At 48.7% G+C, this 19806-nt stretch overlaps 1 protein-coding gene across 1 annotated transcript in view; it reads right to left on the bottom strand.

Moving 5' to 3' along the window:
* INPP5D (inositol polyphosphate-5-phosphatase D) overlaps positions 1-19806 on the bottom strand; it is a 149433-nt gene that overhangs the window by 85507 nt on the left and 44120 nt on the right. Inside the window, exons 3-5 of the mRNA XM_043876283.1 lie at positions 7953-8103; positions 5450-5624; positions 1393-1533 (exon numbers count right to left, since the gene is read on the bottom strand). Coding sequence (XP_043732218.1) covers positions 1393-1533; positions 5450-5624; positions 7953-8103 — 467 coding nt within the window. The remainder of the gene's footprint in view (positions 1-1392; positions 1534-5449; positions 5625-7952; positions 8104-19806) is intronic.

The following is a 19806-nucleotide window of genomic DNA, read 5'->3' as shown; positions in this document are numbered from 1 at the left end:
CAGCAGTGTTGGGCAAAGTTGCTGGGTGGCTACATGAAGCTTATGGAGACAGAGACACGGAAAGGTACAGCTCCTCCAGGACAAGGAAGCAGCAAAGGGCAGGACCTCCACTGGAGCAGAAATAAAAACGTGCTACCGGCCATCATGAAATCATGCTTCTTAAAAAGGAAGTGCCGTGTGTGTGTGTTTCCTAGTAGTAAATGATTTATAACAACAGCATCATATGGAGAAATAGCTTTCCCTGGAAATCTACAAAAATGATGGCTCTGGGCTCAAAGGCTGAAACTGCATTAGTTGCAAGCCAATTCATTGAAATGAAACCTGACTGGGCAATTTGATGAGTGCTCAATTTGTCAAAGAAATTATTTGCTGAATTTACCAAATGTACTGATTGTGCTTTTAAGAGCCTTTAAAAGGAAGGTTCAATTTGATTACTGATGATGAAAGACTCTTTTTTGCATATCAACTAAGTGAAGATAGATAGGGCACCAGAGAAACTGACAAAAGAATTTTGAAACTGATGTTTATGTAATAAAACACAAAGTAGAGGCTGATAAAACCTCACCCCCATGAAATGCTATTTTTCCAACCAAAATGCTGACCTTTCATTTGCCATGGGATTGTTTTGGGTCTTTGTAATTTCTTTCAGATGCTTTAAAATGTGATTGTCAATTTTTTCAAGCATTTAAAGTAATATTTTTGTCAATTCTTCAGATAGCATGTCAGTCTTAATTTTGTTTCTAATAATCAAAATATTTTTGTTTTTGTTGTTCAGTTCCTAATTTGTGTCTGACTCTTTGTGACCCCCACGGACGGCAGCATGCCAGGCTTCCCTGTCCTTCACTGTTAATTTTAATGGTAATGAAATTAAAACACGGAAAGGAATTGGAATTTTTACCAATCCGTCCTTCAGTGAATTCACTCGCAGAACACTGACATTTTGGTGAATCGGCTCATTTTAAAAACCTGCCACCACTGCAATCTCGGGCCATCCCTACCCACACAGTAAAGGGCTGACTTTAATTTATCTCCCCTTGGTGACCTTATGTGCTTATCAAATGTGCTGGCTGCAGCAAGAAGGACAAGAAGCAGTGAAAGCCTTAACCACCGCATCCTGAGCAAGTGTGGAAGGGCTGGCAGTGTACTTCCGCCCACCCCTTCCCATGGCAACTGGCCTCAAATTAACTTTCTTTCTCTTTTTTTTTTTTAAACGCAGCCACCACCAAGTTCAAATACCATGAAAACAAAACCTCCAGCAACCACAGATTTCTAAGTCCTACCGACTGCTCAATTATCCCAAGTGACAGCTGGGCCAAGTGCAGGGATCACCCTAATGAGCTGATTTCTGGTCCGCTGTCCGCCCCCCTCCCACCCCCACTGGGCAGCCATTACCCATAGAGCTCCTTGCAGAGGAGTGTGGTCAGTTTCTTCAGGTGAGGGAGACTGCTGGAGCCCGACTTCACAAAATCAGAGTCCAGGGAGAGCTGAGTGCTTAAATAATCTTGGATGGCTTTCAGATGCTCTTCTGGAATCCTGAGGGGAAAAAAGTGGAAATGACAACATGTTTATTTGGTTCCTTTATCCATAGACACCAACAGTAACAGGTAGAAGAAGAAATCTGTATTCTCAGAGCCTGCAGCTGAGACACCAGCCTCCAGGGGAACGTTTCCTGCACCTGGACAGGCTCCCCGGGTCTCACTGAAGGGATGGAGAACAGGTCAGACCAGCACAAAGGGCCCAAAAGGCAGACTCCCTCTTAACCCACCCATAAAGGCTTTTCTGGTACGTAACGTGGAAGGGAGCCATACTCTACTGGCTGGGGATAGGAATCTTTATCCTTTGACAAGGAGACAGAAGAGCTCTGAAAATGTACAGAGGACTTGCTTTCCTGCTTCATCTATTCCTAAAGACAGAATCTAAGGGCTGAGGGATGCTCTAGTCTAGAGAAGGCAAATAGCTCCAGCTCACAGACCAACTTCCAAGTTCACGGCCAAAGGCCACCTGGAGCTCCATGTCAAGGAGGTTCCCGGTCATCTGAGGCTCTGAGGGGAAGTCTCAGTGATGAGTGACGGGGCTGGGGGTATGGAGCCTTCACAGCTCCAACCCCTGCTCCCAGTCTGGTCCAGTCCCTTTCAGCTTCTGGATGAAGCACATGGGCCTGAGTCAGGACCTGTCCTTGCACAGGACAGCCCAGCAGAGGCAGAGCCCAGGCCTCATCGCACCAGGGCCACCCCTGAGGCTGATCACACTTCTACATTCTATCCCCCAGCACTGGTTTTTTCTGGCTAATTTTAAAAAATTGAATTTTTGTTCCTATAATAATGAACATTGTAATTAGAGCAAGTATGTCCTGAACATACTATACTAGTCACTCTGCTTACCATTTTATGTTCATTTTCCTTTTTTAAAAAGAATATTTATATATTTATCTGGCTATGCCAGGCCTTAGTGGCAGCACTCGGGATCTTTACTTTTGGCATGTGGGCTCTTAGTTGTAGTATGTGGGATCTAGTTCCCTGACCAGGGATCGAACCTGGGCCCTCTGCAATGGTAGCACATAGTCTTAGCCACTGGAGCACCAGGGAAGTCCCTCATTTTCTCCTTTAATACTTAAATCAATGTTATGAGGCAGATATTACTATTATTCCTATTCCACAAACAAAGAACCCGGGCAGGGAGGCTTGAGGATGTTGATTTACATGTGTGAAAAAATTCGTACAAGCCTTAAATAGCTGTGCTCCAGCCCTGACATGCAATCAAGGTGAAACTAGAGATCACAGCTTTTCTCTGTAGGATCCTGGAAAGAATGAAAGGTTGTTGCTCTTAAGGTTGAAAAGACATGGATTAGCCATTTTGACTTATTTAGCTTAAGTTAGTAACCATTCACATACCGGTTTTCATAATATTTAAGTTTAATGTATACTCATTCTGGATCTTGATCCAGTTTCTGCCTCAGTCTGGTTTACTAAAAAGGACAAATCTCTCCTATAGCATTAAGATACGTACTTTTAACAGTTTTCATGCCTGTTGACTTGTAACTTTGAGATCATCAGTATTTGCTTTAGGAAGTTATGTCTGTTAAAAATGTTTGTTGCCAAAAAGTGTTGACATAAAGATGTAGACTCTGTTTATCAGAGCAAGTTGATTTTACTCAGTAGTCTTGTATTAACTATGATCTAACTGATTAGATCTAATTAGCTTGCACAAAAGACTGTGCAGTTTGTCTTATAATTAAGAATAATATAAAGGCAGTCCTCGGTGTACAAAGGTATTTCACAAGCAACATAGATTAACTTGCAAACACAAGGCAGAATCTTAGTTTTTCGTGCCCAGAAGAGAACTGAGGGCAGGCACCATGGTCCCTCTTGTGTGTTCCACCTGCACACGCCCATCTCTAAGCAGAAGTTTTAGGCAAGTTTCAGGGCTGTCTGTTAGCTGATAAGTCACACCAAAGAGGGCTTCCCAGCTGGTTCAGTGGTAAAGAATCTGCCTGCAATGCAGGAGACATGAGATCGATCCCTGGTCCGGGAAGATCCCCTGGAGAAGGAAATGGCAACCCACTCCAGTATCTTTGCCTGGGAAATCCCAAGGACAGAGGAGCCTGACGGCCTACAGCCTACAGGGGTCACAAAAGAGTCGAACATGACTTAGCAACTGAACAACAACAACGTATCAAAGAGGGCCACCTCCTGGGCTCACTAGTCCTCAGCTGCCCCCACCACCCCATCTTAGGAGCCGCGTGGAGGCTTGGCTGAACACCTCGTCCAGCCTCACAGGGCCCTGAGTCCCTTAAGAAGACATGTCCCTAGAGAGGAGGGACTGATAAGGAGATAGAGCCAAGACAACACGTGGGAGAGTTGGGAGGAGCTGGGCAGCAGGCCCACTATTGAGCATCTTTGCCTATTTCCTCAGGGACTGCACTGCATTTGGCACCTAAACCCTCCAAGACATAGAGCCACAAGGAAACTAAAAACAATGGGCCCTGCATGGACTCTTAATAAGTATTTGTTATGCAGACACATATATCAGGATGATCATGATAATGAATCAACATATTTAAAGCATATTTAGCTTCTTGGTAAACAGAACGAGGAATTCCAGGAGGGTGCAGAGAATATAGTCTGGTAAGCCTGGAGAAGAACTAGAGGATATGTCAAGGTGGAAATAGGAAAACACCAGGTATCTTAGCAACCGGCAGTTTTTGTGTTCCTTCAGGCCTTTCCTTTGTATTTTGCCAAATCCGATGGCAGGGGAGCAGCCCTGGGTGTCATAAATGACGCTTTCAACTTGGAGATGTTGTTGCATGAGCCCTGCCAATAGGATATTCTTTGGGGGCCTTTTTCTCATAAAGAAACAAAAAAATGTTTTGAAATGATTAACACGTGGAAATGACTATGTGCTAATTCATTCACTGAACACAGATCTAGGAGTTCTGACTCAAAGCAGGTGACATGCTGGGTGCTGGGGACACAGTTCCCCTCATGGAGCATCTTCCCTGTGGAAGCCATCCCTTGACCTGTGCTAAAGTCAGGGCCTCTGATTGGCAAAATAGCCAACACCCTCCCAGGCAATACTGCCACCTCGCATCATGCAGCCTGCTAAGGGGGCAAAGGAGCTGCGGGACCTCACTGACATGGACCAGTCTGGTGCCACCCATGGGACCAGATCCTGAGAATCCTGGGTCAGGGCAAGTGAAACAAACCGGGAAAAGGATTGCATCTCACACCTTCCACCACACAGGCTTCCCTGGTGGCTCAGACGGTAGAGAATCTGACTGCAATGCAGGAGACCTGGATTTGATCCCTGGGTCAGGAAGATCCCCTGGAGGAGGGCATGGCAACCCACTCCAGTACTCTTGCCTGGAGAATCCCATGGACAGAGGAGCCTGGTGGGCTACAGTCCATGGGGTTGCAAAGAGTCGGACACGACTGAACGACTAACACTTTCCACCACAAAGAAAGGAGCGGTACGCTGTGCAGACCTCACAGTTCACACCACCCATGGACTGTTGCTCTGGCCTATCTCCTGGTGACAAGGATGGTGGCCGCCTTTGCACGAGGCCCAGAGCAGGTCCAGTCTGCAGTGCAGGCATCTCCTCTGCTGGGGCCATCTGAATCAGGGAGAGGTGTTTGGGATGGGAATAGATGTCATGTGAGTTCATGGGAGGCCCCAGCCAGGGAATTACAGCCTAGGCCCCTGAGTCTGGAGCAGGCCCATGCCATTTGCAGCAGAGAATCATCCATCATTCCAGAATTAGCTCCTGCCCTGGGGCCTGGTGGACATGGAGCCTCTGGGCAGGGCCATTCCGTGCCCATTCGGTCAGAGCCACCCTGAGAACTAGAGACACACCATCAGGAAGCCAGGGGCTCCATGACACCCTGTCCTGGGGTGGAGGGAAGCACAGGGTGAGCTGCGTGGATATCGTGGGGCCCGCCAGGTGGAGACTCACCCACTGGTGTCCATGGTCTGCAGTCGCTGGAACAATGTTTCCGAGAGGCTCGGCCGGCTGACCTCGGCTGCTCGAGGGTTCTCCATGGAAGCAGGGGCCTCCTTAGCCTCGCATGGCCCCGAAGGTAACGGGATGATGTTTCTGGGTGGCAGCTCGGGTGGAGACAGGGCCCCTTCTACCCAAGATAAGAGCAGGAGAGCTGTCTGGGCCGAATGCACCCTCCCTCAGCATCTCCACCCTCCCACTCCCTTTGTTGGTGATCTCCCTGCCCTCCTGTCACGTGAGGTACAGGCCAGGCGCCCAGCCACAGACCCACCTATGCCCACTTTATCCCTTCCCATCCTTGCTCCTTTGCCAGCTGACTCTGGGGGAGCTGGCCAAGGGCAGGGACCTGGTCTTGGTGGTCTCTGGCCTGGGGCCCAGCATAGAGTTTGTCCCATTGAGACGCTCTGCAAACACCTGCTGGGATAAGATGGCCGAGCTGGGCTGGGCTGCTGGCCTTGGAGGGGTGGAATCAGCCGCCTCACAGCTCAGCAGGACAGCCGGCTGTGGGGCAGGGCAGGGGCCCTGGACCAGCTGACGCTGGGTGCCCATCACGGGAGGAGAGGGGCACGGAGCAGGCAGGCCCCAGCCACACTCCCACCCAGGCCCCCTTTTCTCTGGACTTTCCAGTCTCCATCCTTCCTTCTCTTTCCCTCCAGACGCTCAGAGACAATGGAAGAGAGTGAGGGGCTCCCTCCACCCAAGTGACCAGACTCGGCTTGGGAGATGGGGCTCCTGCCCACTCACTGGGGAAAACTTCCATCCTGCATGTAGCAGAGATTGGGGTGGGGGGGATGAGTCCTGAGCCCCTGGGGCCTGTGACATCTTGTCCCAGCCTCTCCCCACACAGAATGGCCATCCCCACGGGCCTGGCCACAGACCTCCCCCGGGGACATCCTCTTTGAAGGATGAGCCCTGTCTTCCTCACCTGGCCTGGGTTCTTTCAATGGTCATGAGTCTGTTTAGAGCCCCACGGGGGCACGCAGCACCTTGAGGAGACCTGAGCCAAATCTGACATCTTGGACTGGACCGGTGGGGGCGGGGGAGGGGGTGAGAGTTGGGGAGGCATGGGGTGGGGGAGGGGGAGGGTGGGGTGAAGGTGGGGGGCTCCACCTCAAGCCAACAACAGGGCCTTGCTTGGGGAAGGGAAGCTGGCCATTGTGAGATTGTGCTTCTCTTTCCAGTTCTTTCAGGGAGGACTTTTTCAAGTGTTGGGGTCTTTTTCTAGATCATCATGCCCAGAGGGGAAGAAATGAGGGGCGGTGTGTGTGAGATGGAGTGCAGAGGGCATTTCAGCAGGATGGCGTCTCAGTGTCGAGGCCAGCCTGGACTCCTGGGGACCGCTGGGTGACACGCGGCCCCAGGCACAGCCCTGGCCAGTGCCCCAGACTCACGGTGGATGTGTCAGCTCTGGCTATGTCACAGCTGAGGGCACCTCTTTTTGGGCCAGGGGAAGCGAGAAGGGGCACAGCTGCCTCAGCCTGTGAGCAGTGCCCCTCAGCCCCTGCAAACCTGAGCACCTTTGAACACACTCTGGCTGGGCCTCACCTCCAGGAGCAGGTGGCTATTCAAAGCTGACCCTCTGGCAAGGCCGCTGAGGCGTTGTGCAATCGCTTGATGTGGGTCTTCAGGGAGGTAATGGAAAGGGGGCCCGCAGAGGTGGGGGAAAGGGCGCCCTGTGGACAGCTGGGAGCAGCCGGGGACAGGAGGAGCCAGGCCGGGGACCTCAGCACCTCTGGTCTAGTCTGTCCTTGCAGGGAGACCCTCAGGGGTCTTGTTGTTTCCAGGCCCTGGGACCTGGGACTTAGGGGGATCCCTGACTGGTTGAGAGTCTCAGTTACGTATCTCAGGGGTTTCTTTTAGGACATGAACATTAAGGGGAAGAGAAGGGGCGCTCCCTGTCCGACTCTTGCCTGTGTGTCTGTCCCTCCACTGTTAAAGCAGCAGGACTTACTCTCAGATACCTTTCAGGGGCTGTACCTTTTTGGTTGGTTGTTTTAATGATGCTCTCACGAAACACCTTTCTAATCCTTCCAGTTTGGTGCAATGATCTCTTCCTCCCTCCACTTTACAGCAAAATTCATCTAATTATTTTGACAATGATTTTAATAGCATCGAGTGTTTACTGTGTACTATGCTCTGGGATCTACATTGACTCATTTGATGACACTGAGAGGTAGACCTGATTTTTAGTGTCTCTTTAGGAGAGGTCTGTGGTTCGGAGAGGTTAAGTAATTCATCCGAGGTCACACAGCTAAGAAGATGGGGAGCAGGAAGTTTGACCTAGGCCTGCCTGACCCCAGAGCCTGTGTTCCCAACAGGTCTTTAACCACCATGTCACCCCCTCTGTTAACCGGACCCACCTAATCTACAAGCACTTGAAGTGAGAGAAATACCCCAGCACTTAACGACAGGACTCAGATGGCAGGGACCCAAGGCACTTTCCCTCTGCCTTTCCTACCTGTCTCCTCTTCTGGTTCATCTCCAGTGTCCTCTTCCTCCAGGGGCACAGGATACTGCAGGTGGGTCACCAGACCCATGTTTTCCTTCTTGTAAAACTCGATGAGCTGGTCCAGCTTGGTGAAGAATCTCATGGGGACGCCTTCGGACGCCTGAGGACAAATCCCAAACAGAAGCACATTGAACTGACTGGGACACCACCCGACCACAAAGGCCACCTGCAGCGGAGACCGACGAGACCGAGGGAGCGACCACAATCCAGAAAAAGTCCTGGGCTCCCACACAGGGCCTGGCCACCATGCCCACACCCTCACAGCCCGTAACCAGCGGCCCCTAACAGCCAGTCTGCAAAAGGCACAAATAGAACAGTAAAAAAAAATTTTTTTTCTTTTGGTTTAAAAAAACACTTTTCTTTTAAAAAGTATTATGTTGCAGAAATAATGCATTTTCGTTATGGAAAAAAATCTTAAATACATAATTAAAAAAAATCATCTGTAGTCCCACAACCCCAAGAGACATATTTTCAATAGTTTAGAATATTTTTTCTAGACTGTTATGTATTTGTGTGTGTGTGTGTGTGTGTGTGTGTGTGTGTGTGTTTGGTAGGGCGAGTTATTACCCCTCCTCCCCCAAGAGCATTAATTTTTAAATACGGGAAAAATCTATTCTAGCAATTGTTTTATTTTTATGTTTTTCATTCGACATGATTCTGTTTTACCAAAACTCAGAAAATGGTCAAGGCAGCACAAAAATCTTCCCTGATTTGTATCTCTGTTGCTAATGACAGGGCCAAGGGAGGTTAATTCTGGGTTGTTCAAATGCCCTGGGGCCAGGTCTCCTTATCTCTTGCTCAATGGCTTCAGCTGGAAACTCAAGTTCGGCTGCAGATGGTGTCACCCACAGAGGCCCCGCCCCTGCGGAGGCTCCCCCCCTGCTGAGGCCCCGCCCACACGAAGGTGCCACCTCTGTGATTACTCTTCCCGGGTCATCAGGCAGCAGGGCAGGATGAAGAACTGCAAGCAGGATATTTAGGGCCTCCTGGATGCTGTACCCTACGGCTCCTAACCCAGCATGCCCCAGCATCCTGCCCATCCTCCCTGTCCAGTTCCCTGATCCACCTCCCCTTGGTGTTCCATCCCAAGGAACACTTGCACCACTGTCTCCCCATTGGTCCAGCCAAAAACCCAGAAGACTGCCTCCCCCCACCAACACACAGAGGGCAAAGCGGACAGTGTAAGGGAGGGAAGATATCCGGAAACAGACCAGGACCCAGAACTTGTCCTTGAGCCCTGTTCCTGGTGGTAACCCCAAGTCGTGATGAGGATGTGTTCGCCTTCAGAGATTCTGCTTCTGTCTCTTCCCTTTACTCAGGCTCCACACTGGCCTCTCCATCTCTCTCGCCACATGTATTTGTGTGTGTAGTACAATGCACACATGTATATAAATTATACATGAGGGCACATTTGTGTGTTTAAGTATGTGGCTTAAGCTATTGAGTAGACTAGTAAAGAGTTTAACAAAAGAGTGTTTTGATTATTTTCAATAAATTCCCTTGTTTTCACAAAGCTCCACATTAAAGCAATTTCTTTTGAGCATTATCGAACCAGCGAGATCTCAGCAGCAGCAGCCAGGCTACCTAAAAAGTAACCTAAATAGGTTCAAAACCCAAAATGAGAGGCATAACAAAAATAATTTGACACGACATAGGGTCAATGAACTCGATTCACTTAGAGCAGTCCTGACAGGTGTCATCCTGTTAAAGAATTTACAGCTAATGGATGACAAGCCATTAGGCATATGGAAAAAGGATGTGAAATATCAAAGAAAGTCAAGGTGAAATGACTCATGTGTGAGTCTGGAAAAGGGCTCTTAGCTGGAGGATGTCTGGGGAATGTGTGTCTGAGACAGCACATGAACTGTGGGAGTTAGATGCCCCGATGCTAAGACACATATTATTTTATGTACTGCTAACAGCTAAAGCATAAAACAAGATACACTATCATTCTGTGGGCACAGCTGACTTCAGAGATGTTTACATGACAAGCACCTTAGAGATGATGAAATATGCTGGATATTAAGCATGCAGAAGAACACTTCTGTGTGTGTGTGTGTGTGTGTGTGTGTGTGTGTGTGTGTGTGTGGTGTTAGTCTCTTAGTCATGTCTGACTCTTTGTGACCCCATGGACTATAACTTGCTAGGCTCCTCTGTCCATGCGATTTTCCAGGCAAGTATACTGTAGTGGGTAGTCATTTCCTTCTCCAGGGGATCTTCCCAACCAGAGATTGAACCCCAGTCTCCCACATTGCAAACAGACTCTTTACTGTTTCGACCACCAGGGGAGCCTGCAGAAGAACAGAAGACTCTAAAATTCACCTAAACGCTATGGATCCAGTGAGTGGGGAGTGCCGCTGGTGAGAGAGAGACACGGGGTCCCTGCCCATGCTAGGACTGAACACAGAGGCCAGGGAACCACGGTCTGGTAAACATGGGCTGCGGGCCATCCAGGTGGCCCAGGTTCCCAGGAAGGTAGAGAATGAGTCCGATCTCCAGGAAGGCGGAGCTAACCGAGGAGTGGGCGCTTGGTGGCCCTGTGTGTGGAGGGTCACCCTCCTGTACATGCTGTATCACAGCTCCCAGGAGGGGAGCAGCGAGGGCCAGCCTCAGGCACCTAGGGGACAGGTCTGCAGGCAGCAGATGACCCCAAAGCACACACTTGCTGTGAGTCGGTGGGGAGGGAGCAGGCTGTCTGAGCAGGTGGACACAGACACACGGACACAGAGAAAATGGGGAAGGCAGGACGCCAGCGGGGCCACAGGGCTCCGTGGGGGAGATGTCCCTGAGAAAGTGTCCTCATAAGTCTCTGTCATTGTCTCTGAGCTTGAAGGGCTTCTCAGACACTCCTTGAGAGCTGAGGTTCAAAGCACATTCAAGAGGGGCAGGAGGAGAGAAAGGTCAGGGTGCCCAGAGTTGTGGCGGCTCCTGAGCTGACCAGCCTCATTTGGGGGGGTCCGGACATGGGGGTCAGAGGCTCCGTGTACCCAGGAAGGAGCAGCCCCGCCACGGCCTTCTCACGCCTGTGCTGGGTTGAGAAAGGCCCTCCATCGAGGCAGGAGGACGGCCAAATCAAAGCCGACATTGTGAGTCGGGGCTTCCAAGAGGACAGTGCCTTGACCGTGGGGAACCGACGCCTGGTCAAGTCCATATGTGCCTGCCCGTGGTGCAGCCCATTGTCGGGGGCAGGATCTGCTTGCTGTCATGTCCCCGGATGGAGCTGCAGGGCCGGACTGCTGGGGCAGGGGTGCTTGGCAATTAGTGCTTGGACACTCGGGGGGAGAGAGGGGCAGAGAAGGCCCTCAATGGGCCTGGGAGGGGGTACAGAGAAATGGCTGGGGGAGCGGAGGTAGCAGGGGAGCACTCCCCCCTTTACACTGCTCCCCCAAACTGATCTCCCCAAAGTGATGACTTTTCAACAATTTAATGTAAAACGTCTGACTTTGAGGTTGTCAGATCCAGGCAGGAAACAGATGCCATGTTCAGCTGGGGGGTTTTGGGAAGAATTTTAGTGGATGGGGTGTAGGAATACCAATAAGAGGGGCTGTGGTCCTCCACTGCCAGCGAAGTGGGGCATCAGTGTCCACTTTGGACCGACCACGGGGGAGGGTGGACTCGGGACCCAAAGAGGCTGCTGGAGCAGGAGCTGAAGCCTCTGTGAAGCCAACCCCCAGACCCTACAGGAGGGAATGGGGGCGGAAGGCCCCCCACCCTCCATCACCCAGCTGTGCTTCGAATTTGCCCAACCCAACAGGAAACCAGGAGACTCGAGGGCGTCTGGGGTTGAACGCAGCCAGCAGCCACACACGGAGCCTGGGTAAGAAGACGCCCAGGAAGCGGCGGAAAGGGGAGTCCTGCAGGCAAGGGCAGCCCCCGCGGTGGGGCGGGGACCGGACAGGCTTCTGGGGCAGGGGCCGCCCTGGGTTCCTAACAGCCGCCAGACTGCCTTCCTCATTCCACAGCTGCTGCCTTCCTGAAGAGATCCCCCAAGTCATTTTGAAACAGAGAAGGAAATCCTGAAGGCCCACGCTAGCCAAGCACTGTGGACGCTGCTCTGCGCAGTTAAAGATAGAGGATTTCTGCTCCGTGACAGCCCTCGCTCCACGAACAAATACACATGCCTTCTCTCTGGAGCAGACGCCTAGCACACAGATCAGACAGCGTGATCTGAAAAAGCCCAGAGCAGCAATTCCTGTGGTAAGTTGGCTTTTCATTCATGATGTGCTGAGCAAAGAGCAGGCAGCCCTCAGGGACTGACTGAATGGACACGACTTTATGTTCATCACCAAAGGTGATACAGAAGGGGAAAAAAAAAAAAAAAACACACCACACAGTTAGTTCAGATCCTGAGACAAAACAGCTGACTGATTTCTTGCCTCCCCTTTCCAGGTCTATGGAAATTTCCAGGTGATTTCCAGCAAGATCGTTTCAGGATCTGCAGACAGTGACTCATCAAACCCAGCCGGGCCTGCTCCCTCTACAAGCTGACAAGTTTTTGAAAGAGAGGGACTCTGCTTGGTTCAGCCTCACATGGTCGCCCAAGTGCCTTGCAAGGGTAATGACAGGCCCTAGTCCTGTTCAGAGAGATGTGTGCCTTGCCTAAAACCAACCTCACCATTGAAAAGCTCTAGCTGGAGACACAGTAGTGTGGCTTATTGAGCTGGGCCTGGCCGTGAGAGGTCCCTTCACTCTAGGGCTTGGCACCTGTGTGTACCCACGTACAATACTCCTGGGAAGATGCAGAGCACGGGAGGTGGGTGGGGGAGGAAGCCCCCACACCACCCAGGCCACCAGGGTCTTTAAAACAAAGGACAGCGGATGTCCAGACTGTGGGTGGCTTGGGGCTGCGGCCTCTGAGAAAGGCTTTGTCCCCAGAACCAGTTCTTGGGCTCTGACTTTTGGGCGTGGTCCAGATGGAGGGGAAGCAGGGCAGGGAGGCCAGAGCGCTGGGCAGGCTGAACTTTCCCAGAAGATAATTTTAACTTCACACTGTCTGCTGCTAAGTGGGGAACTGAAAGGAGGCAAGCCCCACCAACCCCTCCCAACCCCAGGAGGAAGCCAACTAGGGGGTCAGGAAGAGGCTGCTGCCTTCATTGTAAAATGAAAAGTATATAGAAGCATTGTGGAAATTTTACAAATAATGGGCAAGCGTTAAGAAGTGGGGTGGGGGAGGGGATTTGCTCATTACCTCACTACAGCAAAGTGTTTCTTTTAAGTCCATAGGAAAGTCTCTGAGCTCTGCCGTACTCAGTAGTATCCGACTCTTTGCGACTCTATGGACTGTATTACGCCAGGCTCCCCTGTCCATGGGATTCTCCGGGCAAGAATCCTGGAGTGGGTTGCCGTGTCCTCCTCTAGGGGATCTTCCCAATCCAGGGATCGAACCTGTGTCTTTTAAGTCTCCGGCATTGGCAGGCAGGTTCTTTACCACTAGCGCCACGTGGGAAGCCCAGGAGAGTCTCTAGAAAGATCTTAAGTGGGGAAACAGCACCATTTGTCTGCTGTGAGGAGAATGGCAGGGAGGTGTGTGAGTGGCGGGTGTCAAGACCATTTCTGTTTTCCTGGTGCAGAGACCCCCGGCCCGAGGAGGCTGGAAGGGTGATGGAGGCCTCAGAGGCGGTAGTGGGGGAGAGCTGGATTCAGCCCAGGCCTCCGAGTTGCCAGACCTGGGGCTCCCACCCATCCAGGGAGGCAACTGCCATGATGGAGCGGAGCGAGAGGGAGTGTGGAATTTGGCTGTCTGGGCCCAGCATCCCAGTCCCACCTCCGCCCCCCAGTATCAGAGATCAGCCCTGCTGGGGCTGGACTCCCACCCCACCCTGTCCTGCCCGCCTCTCACAGTTTGGAAGCCATTTCCTCTAGCCCTGTCTCTGCCCTCCCCGTCTCTGCGAGCCCCTCAAAGGCTTTCCTGGGTCTTCCTTCTGCCCTCAGGACTGGTCTGAATCTTTAATCGCCTCCTCTCCCCACAAACCTCCAAGTTGGGGAAAGGAGGGAGAGACAGAGGGACCAGGTCATGGGTCTTGTGGTTCTGTTTGGCCCTGCAGAGTTTGGGTTTTGTTTTAAGAGCGGTGTAAGTGGGCGCTGCCCCGCTCCTGCTCCCCACCCCCGACAACCCCAGTCTGAACTGGGAAGGTACCGTGGAGGGGGAGGGCGTCAGGGTGGAGATGGACCTGGAGGAGCCTTGTTAATACCTGGGAGGGGATGGTATCTGACCCGGAATGGACAACAGAGGTGTCTCCTTAAAAGCCGATCAGCCCTTCCTCTTTCCCTGCACATCCCCTCCTTTTTTAAAGACACGTGCGATGATCTGTCTGCTTCCTTTCCCTGCTCTTCCTTTGAAGTGGCCGGAGCCCCTGGGGCACTGGGGCCAGGGCTGAGGAAGTGGTCAGCAGGCAGAGGATGTAGGTGGGGCAGGGAAGGTCAGGGCCTGGCCGGGGCCGGGGCCGCCGAGCAGGAGACTGGCAAATGATGAAAGAAAAGGGGAGATGGGAGCTGGGCTTCTTGCTGCCAGAGAAGGGAGTGGGGATAGACTGAACTGTGTCTGCAGTATCGGGCTGGAAGGGGAAGCATCAGTGTGAGTGCAGGTTAATATTTTTTATGAATGCAAGTAAATACTGATGCAGGTGTGTGAGTGTGTATGTTTGTCCACACACATTTCCTAGTTCTGTCTTCTAGGAGGATCCAGAAGCAATAACTCCCCAGTTGCAACGAGCCTACCTAAATACTGTAGTGCTAAGTCTAGTGCTAAGTCGCTTCAGTTGTTGTCTGACTCTTTGGGACCCCGTGGACTGTAGCCCGCCAGGCTCCTTGTCCATGGGATTTTCAGGGCAAGAATACTGGAGTGGGTTGCCATCTCCTTCTCCAGGGAATGTTCCCAACCCAGGGATAGAACCTGCATTGGCAGGCAGGTTCTTTATCACTAGCGCTACCTGGGAAGCCCAGGTGTAAATACTGTTAAGTCCCTACATGTGAATGAGTTCCATTCTGAGAACAGGTTCATAAATCCAATTTGTTTGTAAGTCCAATAAAGTTAGCCTAGGTACCCAACTGACACAATTGGCCATATAGTACTCTACTGCAGTAAGTTTATAATACTTTTCACACAAACAATATATAACAAACAAACAATAGTAGGTCACCTCGAAAAGCTCAGTAGTACAGTACAACAGCTGGTATACAGGGGCTGGCATCAAGCGAACAGGCAAGAAGAGTTACTCAGAGGAGGAGGGAGAGGAGGTACAGCTAAAGGGTCACCAGAAACAGGAGACGGAGGGCAAGCTGCAATGCCGCTCATGCCTGACGCTGATGGAATGCACGTTCGCATCCTTGAAAGTTCACAACTTGAAGGTCTGTATGTAGGGGACTTACTGTACCACCCTCCACCAAGAAGAACCAGCTCCTTGGATGGCTGAACTTAGAGTCGGAACAGGAAAGATATAAGGTGAGCCTGGAACATCTCTTACCCCAGAAAGTAAATGTTCAAAAAATGATGCAGATTTGTCAAAAGGATACAGGAGTCAGGAAATGACAGAAAGGATGGTTGAAAGGACCATCTGGCACAATCTGAGCATCAAAATGAATACTAAAAATAGTGATCATTTATTGAATAAAATAGGAGTTCATGAGTCTATACAGATGTAAACAAATGAGAGGAAAGCTCTTTTCCCAGTAGAATGCCAACTAGTAACTGTCACAGGGATGATGGGAACAGTCACTGTTTGGCAACCATCATAGTAATAGTGGATTCGGGAAAGAATCAACAGACGCCAAAGATGCCAAGACTAGTGGGTGAGACTTTGAGGAGGAGTGGGCTCTCTAGATTGTCCCAATGTGTCTTCTCACAAAAGACTGCATCCTTTAAAAGGGGAAGATAGTACCTTTTCAAAGAGGAAACTTGGCTAACCCCACTTTAACCAAGTGGCAAAGTTAACTTCCCCAGTAATGGGACAAAGTGACACGGTGCTCTCCTGGGCCCGGTACACGGAGGACACAGCAGTGCTTCTGTGGTACCTGCCGAAATGCAGCCCCTGGACCCAGTTGCATGGAGACACCTAAAAACCCCACTCTGACGGATAGTCTACAAAATTACCAGCCCATTCTCTGCAAAAATGCCAAGTTTCATCAATCTAGTCAATCTTAAAGGAAATCGACCCTGAACTGATGCTGAAGCTGAAGCTCCAATACTTTGGCACCTGATGCCTCACTGGGAAAGACCCTGATGCTGGGAAAGCTTGAGGGCAAAAGGAGAACGGGGCAGCAGAGGATGAGATGATTGGATGGCATCACTGACTCAATGGACATGAGTTTGAGCAAACTCTGGTAGATGGTGAAGGACAGGGAAGCCTGGCAGGCTGCAGTTCATGGGGTCGCAAAGAGTCAGACTGAGTAAGAAAGTGAAAGTGTTAGCCACTCAGTCATGTTCAGCTCTTTGCAACCCCATGGACTGTAGCCTGCCTGCCAGGCTCCTCTGTCCATGGAATTCTCCAGGCAAGAGTACTGGAGTGGATTGCCAGTCCCTTCTCCAGGGGATCTTCCCAACCCAGGGATGGAATCAGGGTCTCCTGCATGGCAGGCAGATTCTTGACCATCTGAGTGACCAGGGAAGTCCCTAACGACAAGGGATGTGATATTTACAAGCAACAAGGGATCCTGAATTAAACTTTGGTCCAGAGGGGCAGGTATAAATAAATAAATATTTGTTTACATATATAAATATTTGTTTATATATGAGTATATATATAGCTTATATTTTATAAATATGTATAGTGAAAGTAAAAGTCGCTTTGTTTGTCAGACTCTTTGTGACTCCATAGATTATACAGTCCACGGAATTCTTTAGGCCAGAATACTGGAGTGGGTAGCCTATCCCTTCTCCCATGGATCTTCCTGACCCAGGAATCAAACCAGGGTCTCCTGCAATGCAGGTGGATTCTTTACCAGCTGAGCTACTAGGGAAGGGCTTAAATATGTATATGTAAAACATAAACAAATATTTATTTATAATATAAATATTAAATAATATCTATATATTGCTATAAAGGGCATTATTAAGACAACTGGAGAAATTTGAATGGGATCTGAAGACACTATGTTAAGTTCCTGATTCTGATGGTTGAACAATGGTTATGTAAGAGAGAGTACCTATAATTTAGGAAAAACACATTGAAATATTTAGGAGTAATGGGTTATTGTCAGCAACTGACTCTCCAATAATTAAAAAGATAATAATAGCACGAGAGCAAGAGAATGAGAAACTTATTATGCTAAAATGTTGACTGGGGAAAGTGAATGAAGGGCATACGAGAAATTTTTGTACTATTATTGAAACATTTCTGTAAATCTGATGTTATTTTCAAAATAAAAAGTGAAAAAGATAATCAGGGTGGAAAAGATCTATATCCTAGTCAGGATAGTGGTTCTATATAAACACTCCTTTGAAATATACATTGTAATAAAAAGTTTTTAAAAAATTAGAGTGTATAACCTAGCTCATTTGATTAATGTTCACACAAGAACAGACACACACCCAAACAGGGAGGGGTTTAAAAGATCTTGTCCAACTCCTTTCAGAATAACGAGGAGATTTTTCTCAAAACTAGAACAAATCCAAAATGTACACAGAACTGCAAAAGAGCCAGAATTGCCAAAGCAATCCTGAGGAAAAAGAACAAAACTAGAGGTATAACCGTCCCAGACTTCAGACTATACTGCAAAGTTACAGTAATCAAAACAGTCTGATACTGGCACAAAAACAGACACATAGATCAATGGAACAGACTAGAGAGCCCAGAAGTAAACCCACATATCTATCGTCAATTAATCTGTTACAAAAGGGCAAGAATATATATAGAGAAAAGAGTCTCTTCAATAAGTGTGTGCATGCTAAGTCACTTCAGTTGTGTCCAGCTCTTTACAGCTCAGGCTCCTCTGTCCACAGGACTCTCAAGGCAAGAACACTGGAGTGGGTTGCCATTCCCTTCTCCAGGGCATCTTCCCGACTGAAGGATCAAACCCACAGTGTCTTATATCACCTCCTTCGGCAAGGTGGTTTCTTTACTATTAGCACCACCTGGGAAACCCCTTCAACAAGTAGTGGTGGGAAACTTGAACAGACACTCTTGGACTAGAATATTCCCTCACACTTTATACAAAAATAAACTCAAAATGGTTTCAAGATCTAAATGCAAGACATAAAACCATAAAACTAAAGAGAGCATAGGTGGAACACTCTTTGACATAAATTGTAGCAATATGTTCTTGGATCAGTCTCCTAAGGCAAAAGAAATATAAACAAAAATAAACAAATGGGACCTAATTAAACTGAAAATCTTTGCACACAAAAAAGGAATCCATCAACAAAATGGATCAATAAAACCTATAGAATGGAAGAAAATATTTGCAAATTATGAGACCAAAACCAGGTTAATATTTAATATACAAATAGCCCATACAGTTCAATAAAAAATACAATAAAAAATGATCAGAAGATTTGAGTAGACATTTTTCCAAAGAAGACATACAGACGGCTAACAAGCACATGAAAAGATGCTCAACATTGCTATTAGGGAAATATAAATGAAAATCACAGTGAGGAATCACCTTGCAGCTGTCAGAATGCCTGTCCTCAAAAAGCCTGCAAATAACAAGTGCTGATGAGGTTGTGAAGAGCAAAGAATCCTTGTACATTGTTGATGGGAATGTAAATTGGTGTGGCCACTTATGGAAAGCAATATGGAGGTTGCTTTAAAAACTAAAAATAGAACCAGACTGTGATCCAGCAATTCCACTCCTGGATTTAAACCTAGAAAAAATGAAAACACTAATTCGAAATGATACATACACTCCCTATGTTCATAGCACCACAATTTACAATAGCCAAGACGTGGAAGCCATCTCAGTGTCCCTCAACAGATGGCTGGATTATAAAGATGTGGTATGCCCACAGAACGGAATATTAGCCATAAAAAAGAACGAAATGAGACTATCTGCAGCAACATGGACGGACCTCGAGAATACTATGCTTAGTGAAATAAGTCAGATAGAGAAAGAGAAACACTGTATGACATCACTTTTAAGTGAAATCTAAAAAATAATACAAATGAATGAATATATAAAACAGAAACAGGCTCACAGATATAGTTATCATACTTGTTATCAAGTGGGAGAAGCAAGAGGTGAAGGACAAATTAGTAGCATGAGATTAAGAGATACGAACTACTACACATAAAATAGATAAGCAACAAGGATGTACTATATATACAGCATAGGGAATTACACCCTATAATGATACATAATGTGCAAAAATGCTGAATCACTCTGCCGTACTCCTGAAATTAGCACAGTATGGTAAATCAACTATACTTCATTTTGTTAAAAATGTGTCTTGTCTAAAAATGTCTATTTATTTTAATTGCAAGAAAGCTTTTCCCGTCTATATATTTCTGGAAGTCTCTGTACAAAAACTACATCCTGGAAACATCTTGGATGCTCAGATAATCGTAATAATACTGGTATATGAAGAATAAAAGACAATCACTGAACCGCTTAGCCTAAGTGGATGGAGGTGAGATAGCAGGTGGCCCTAGTGGTCATGGTAACCGCCCGCTAATGCAGGTAGACGTGGGGGTTTGATCCCTGGGTCGGGAAGACCCCCTGGAGTAGGAAATGGCAACCCGCTCCAGTATTCTTGCCTGAAGAATCCATGGACAGAGGAGCCTGGTGGGCTGCAGTCCATGGGGTTGAAAAGAGTCAGACACGACTGAAGTGACTCAGCACGCACGCGTGCACAATAGGTGTGCATGCT

The sequence above is a fragment of the Cervus elaphus genome, chromosome 20 (assembly GCF_910594005.1).
Source record: "Cervus elaphus chromosome 20, mCerEla1.1, whole genome shotgun sequence".
Lineage (NCBI taxonomy): Eukaryota > Metazoa > Chordata > Mammalia > Artiodactyla > Cervidae > Cervus > Cervus elaphus.
Note: the sequence above shows the minus strand (reverse complement) of the source record. Positions and strands in the feature narration are given on the sequence as shown.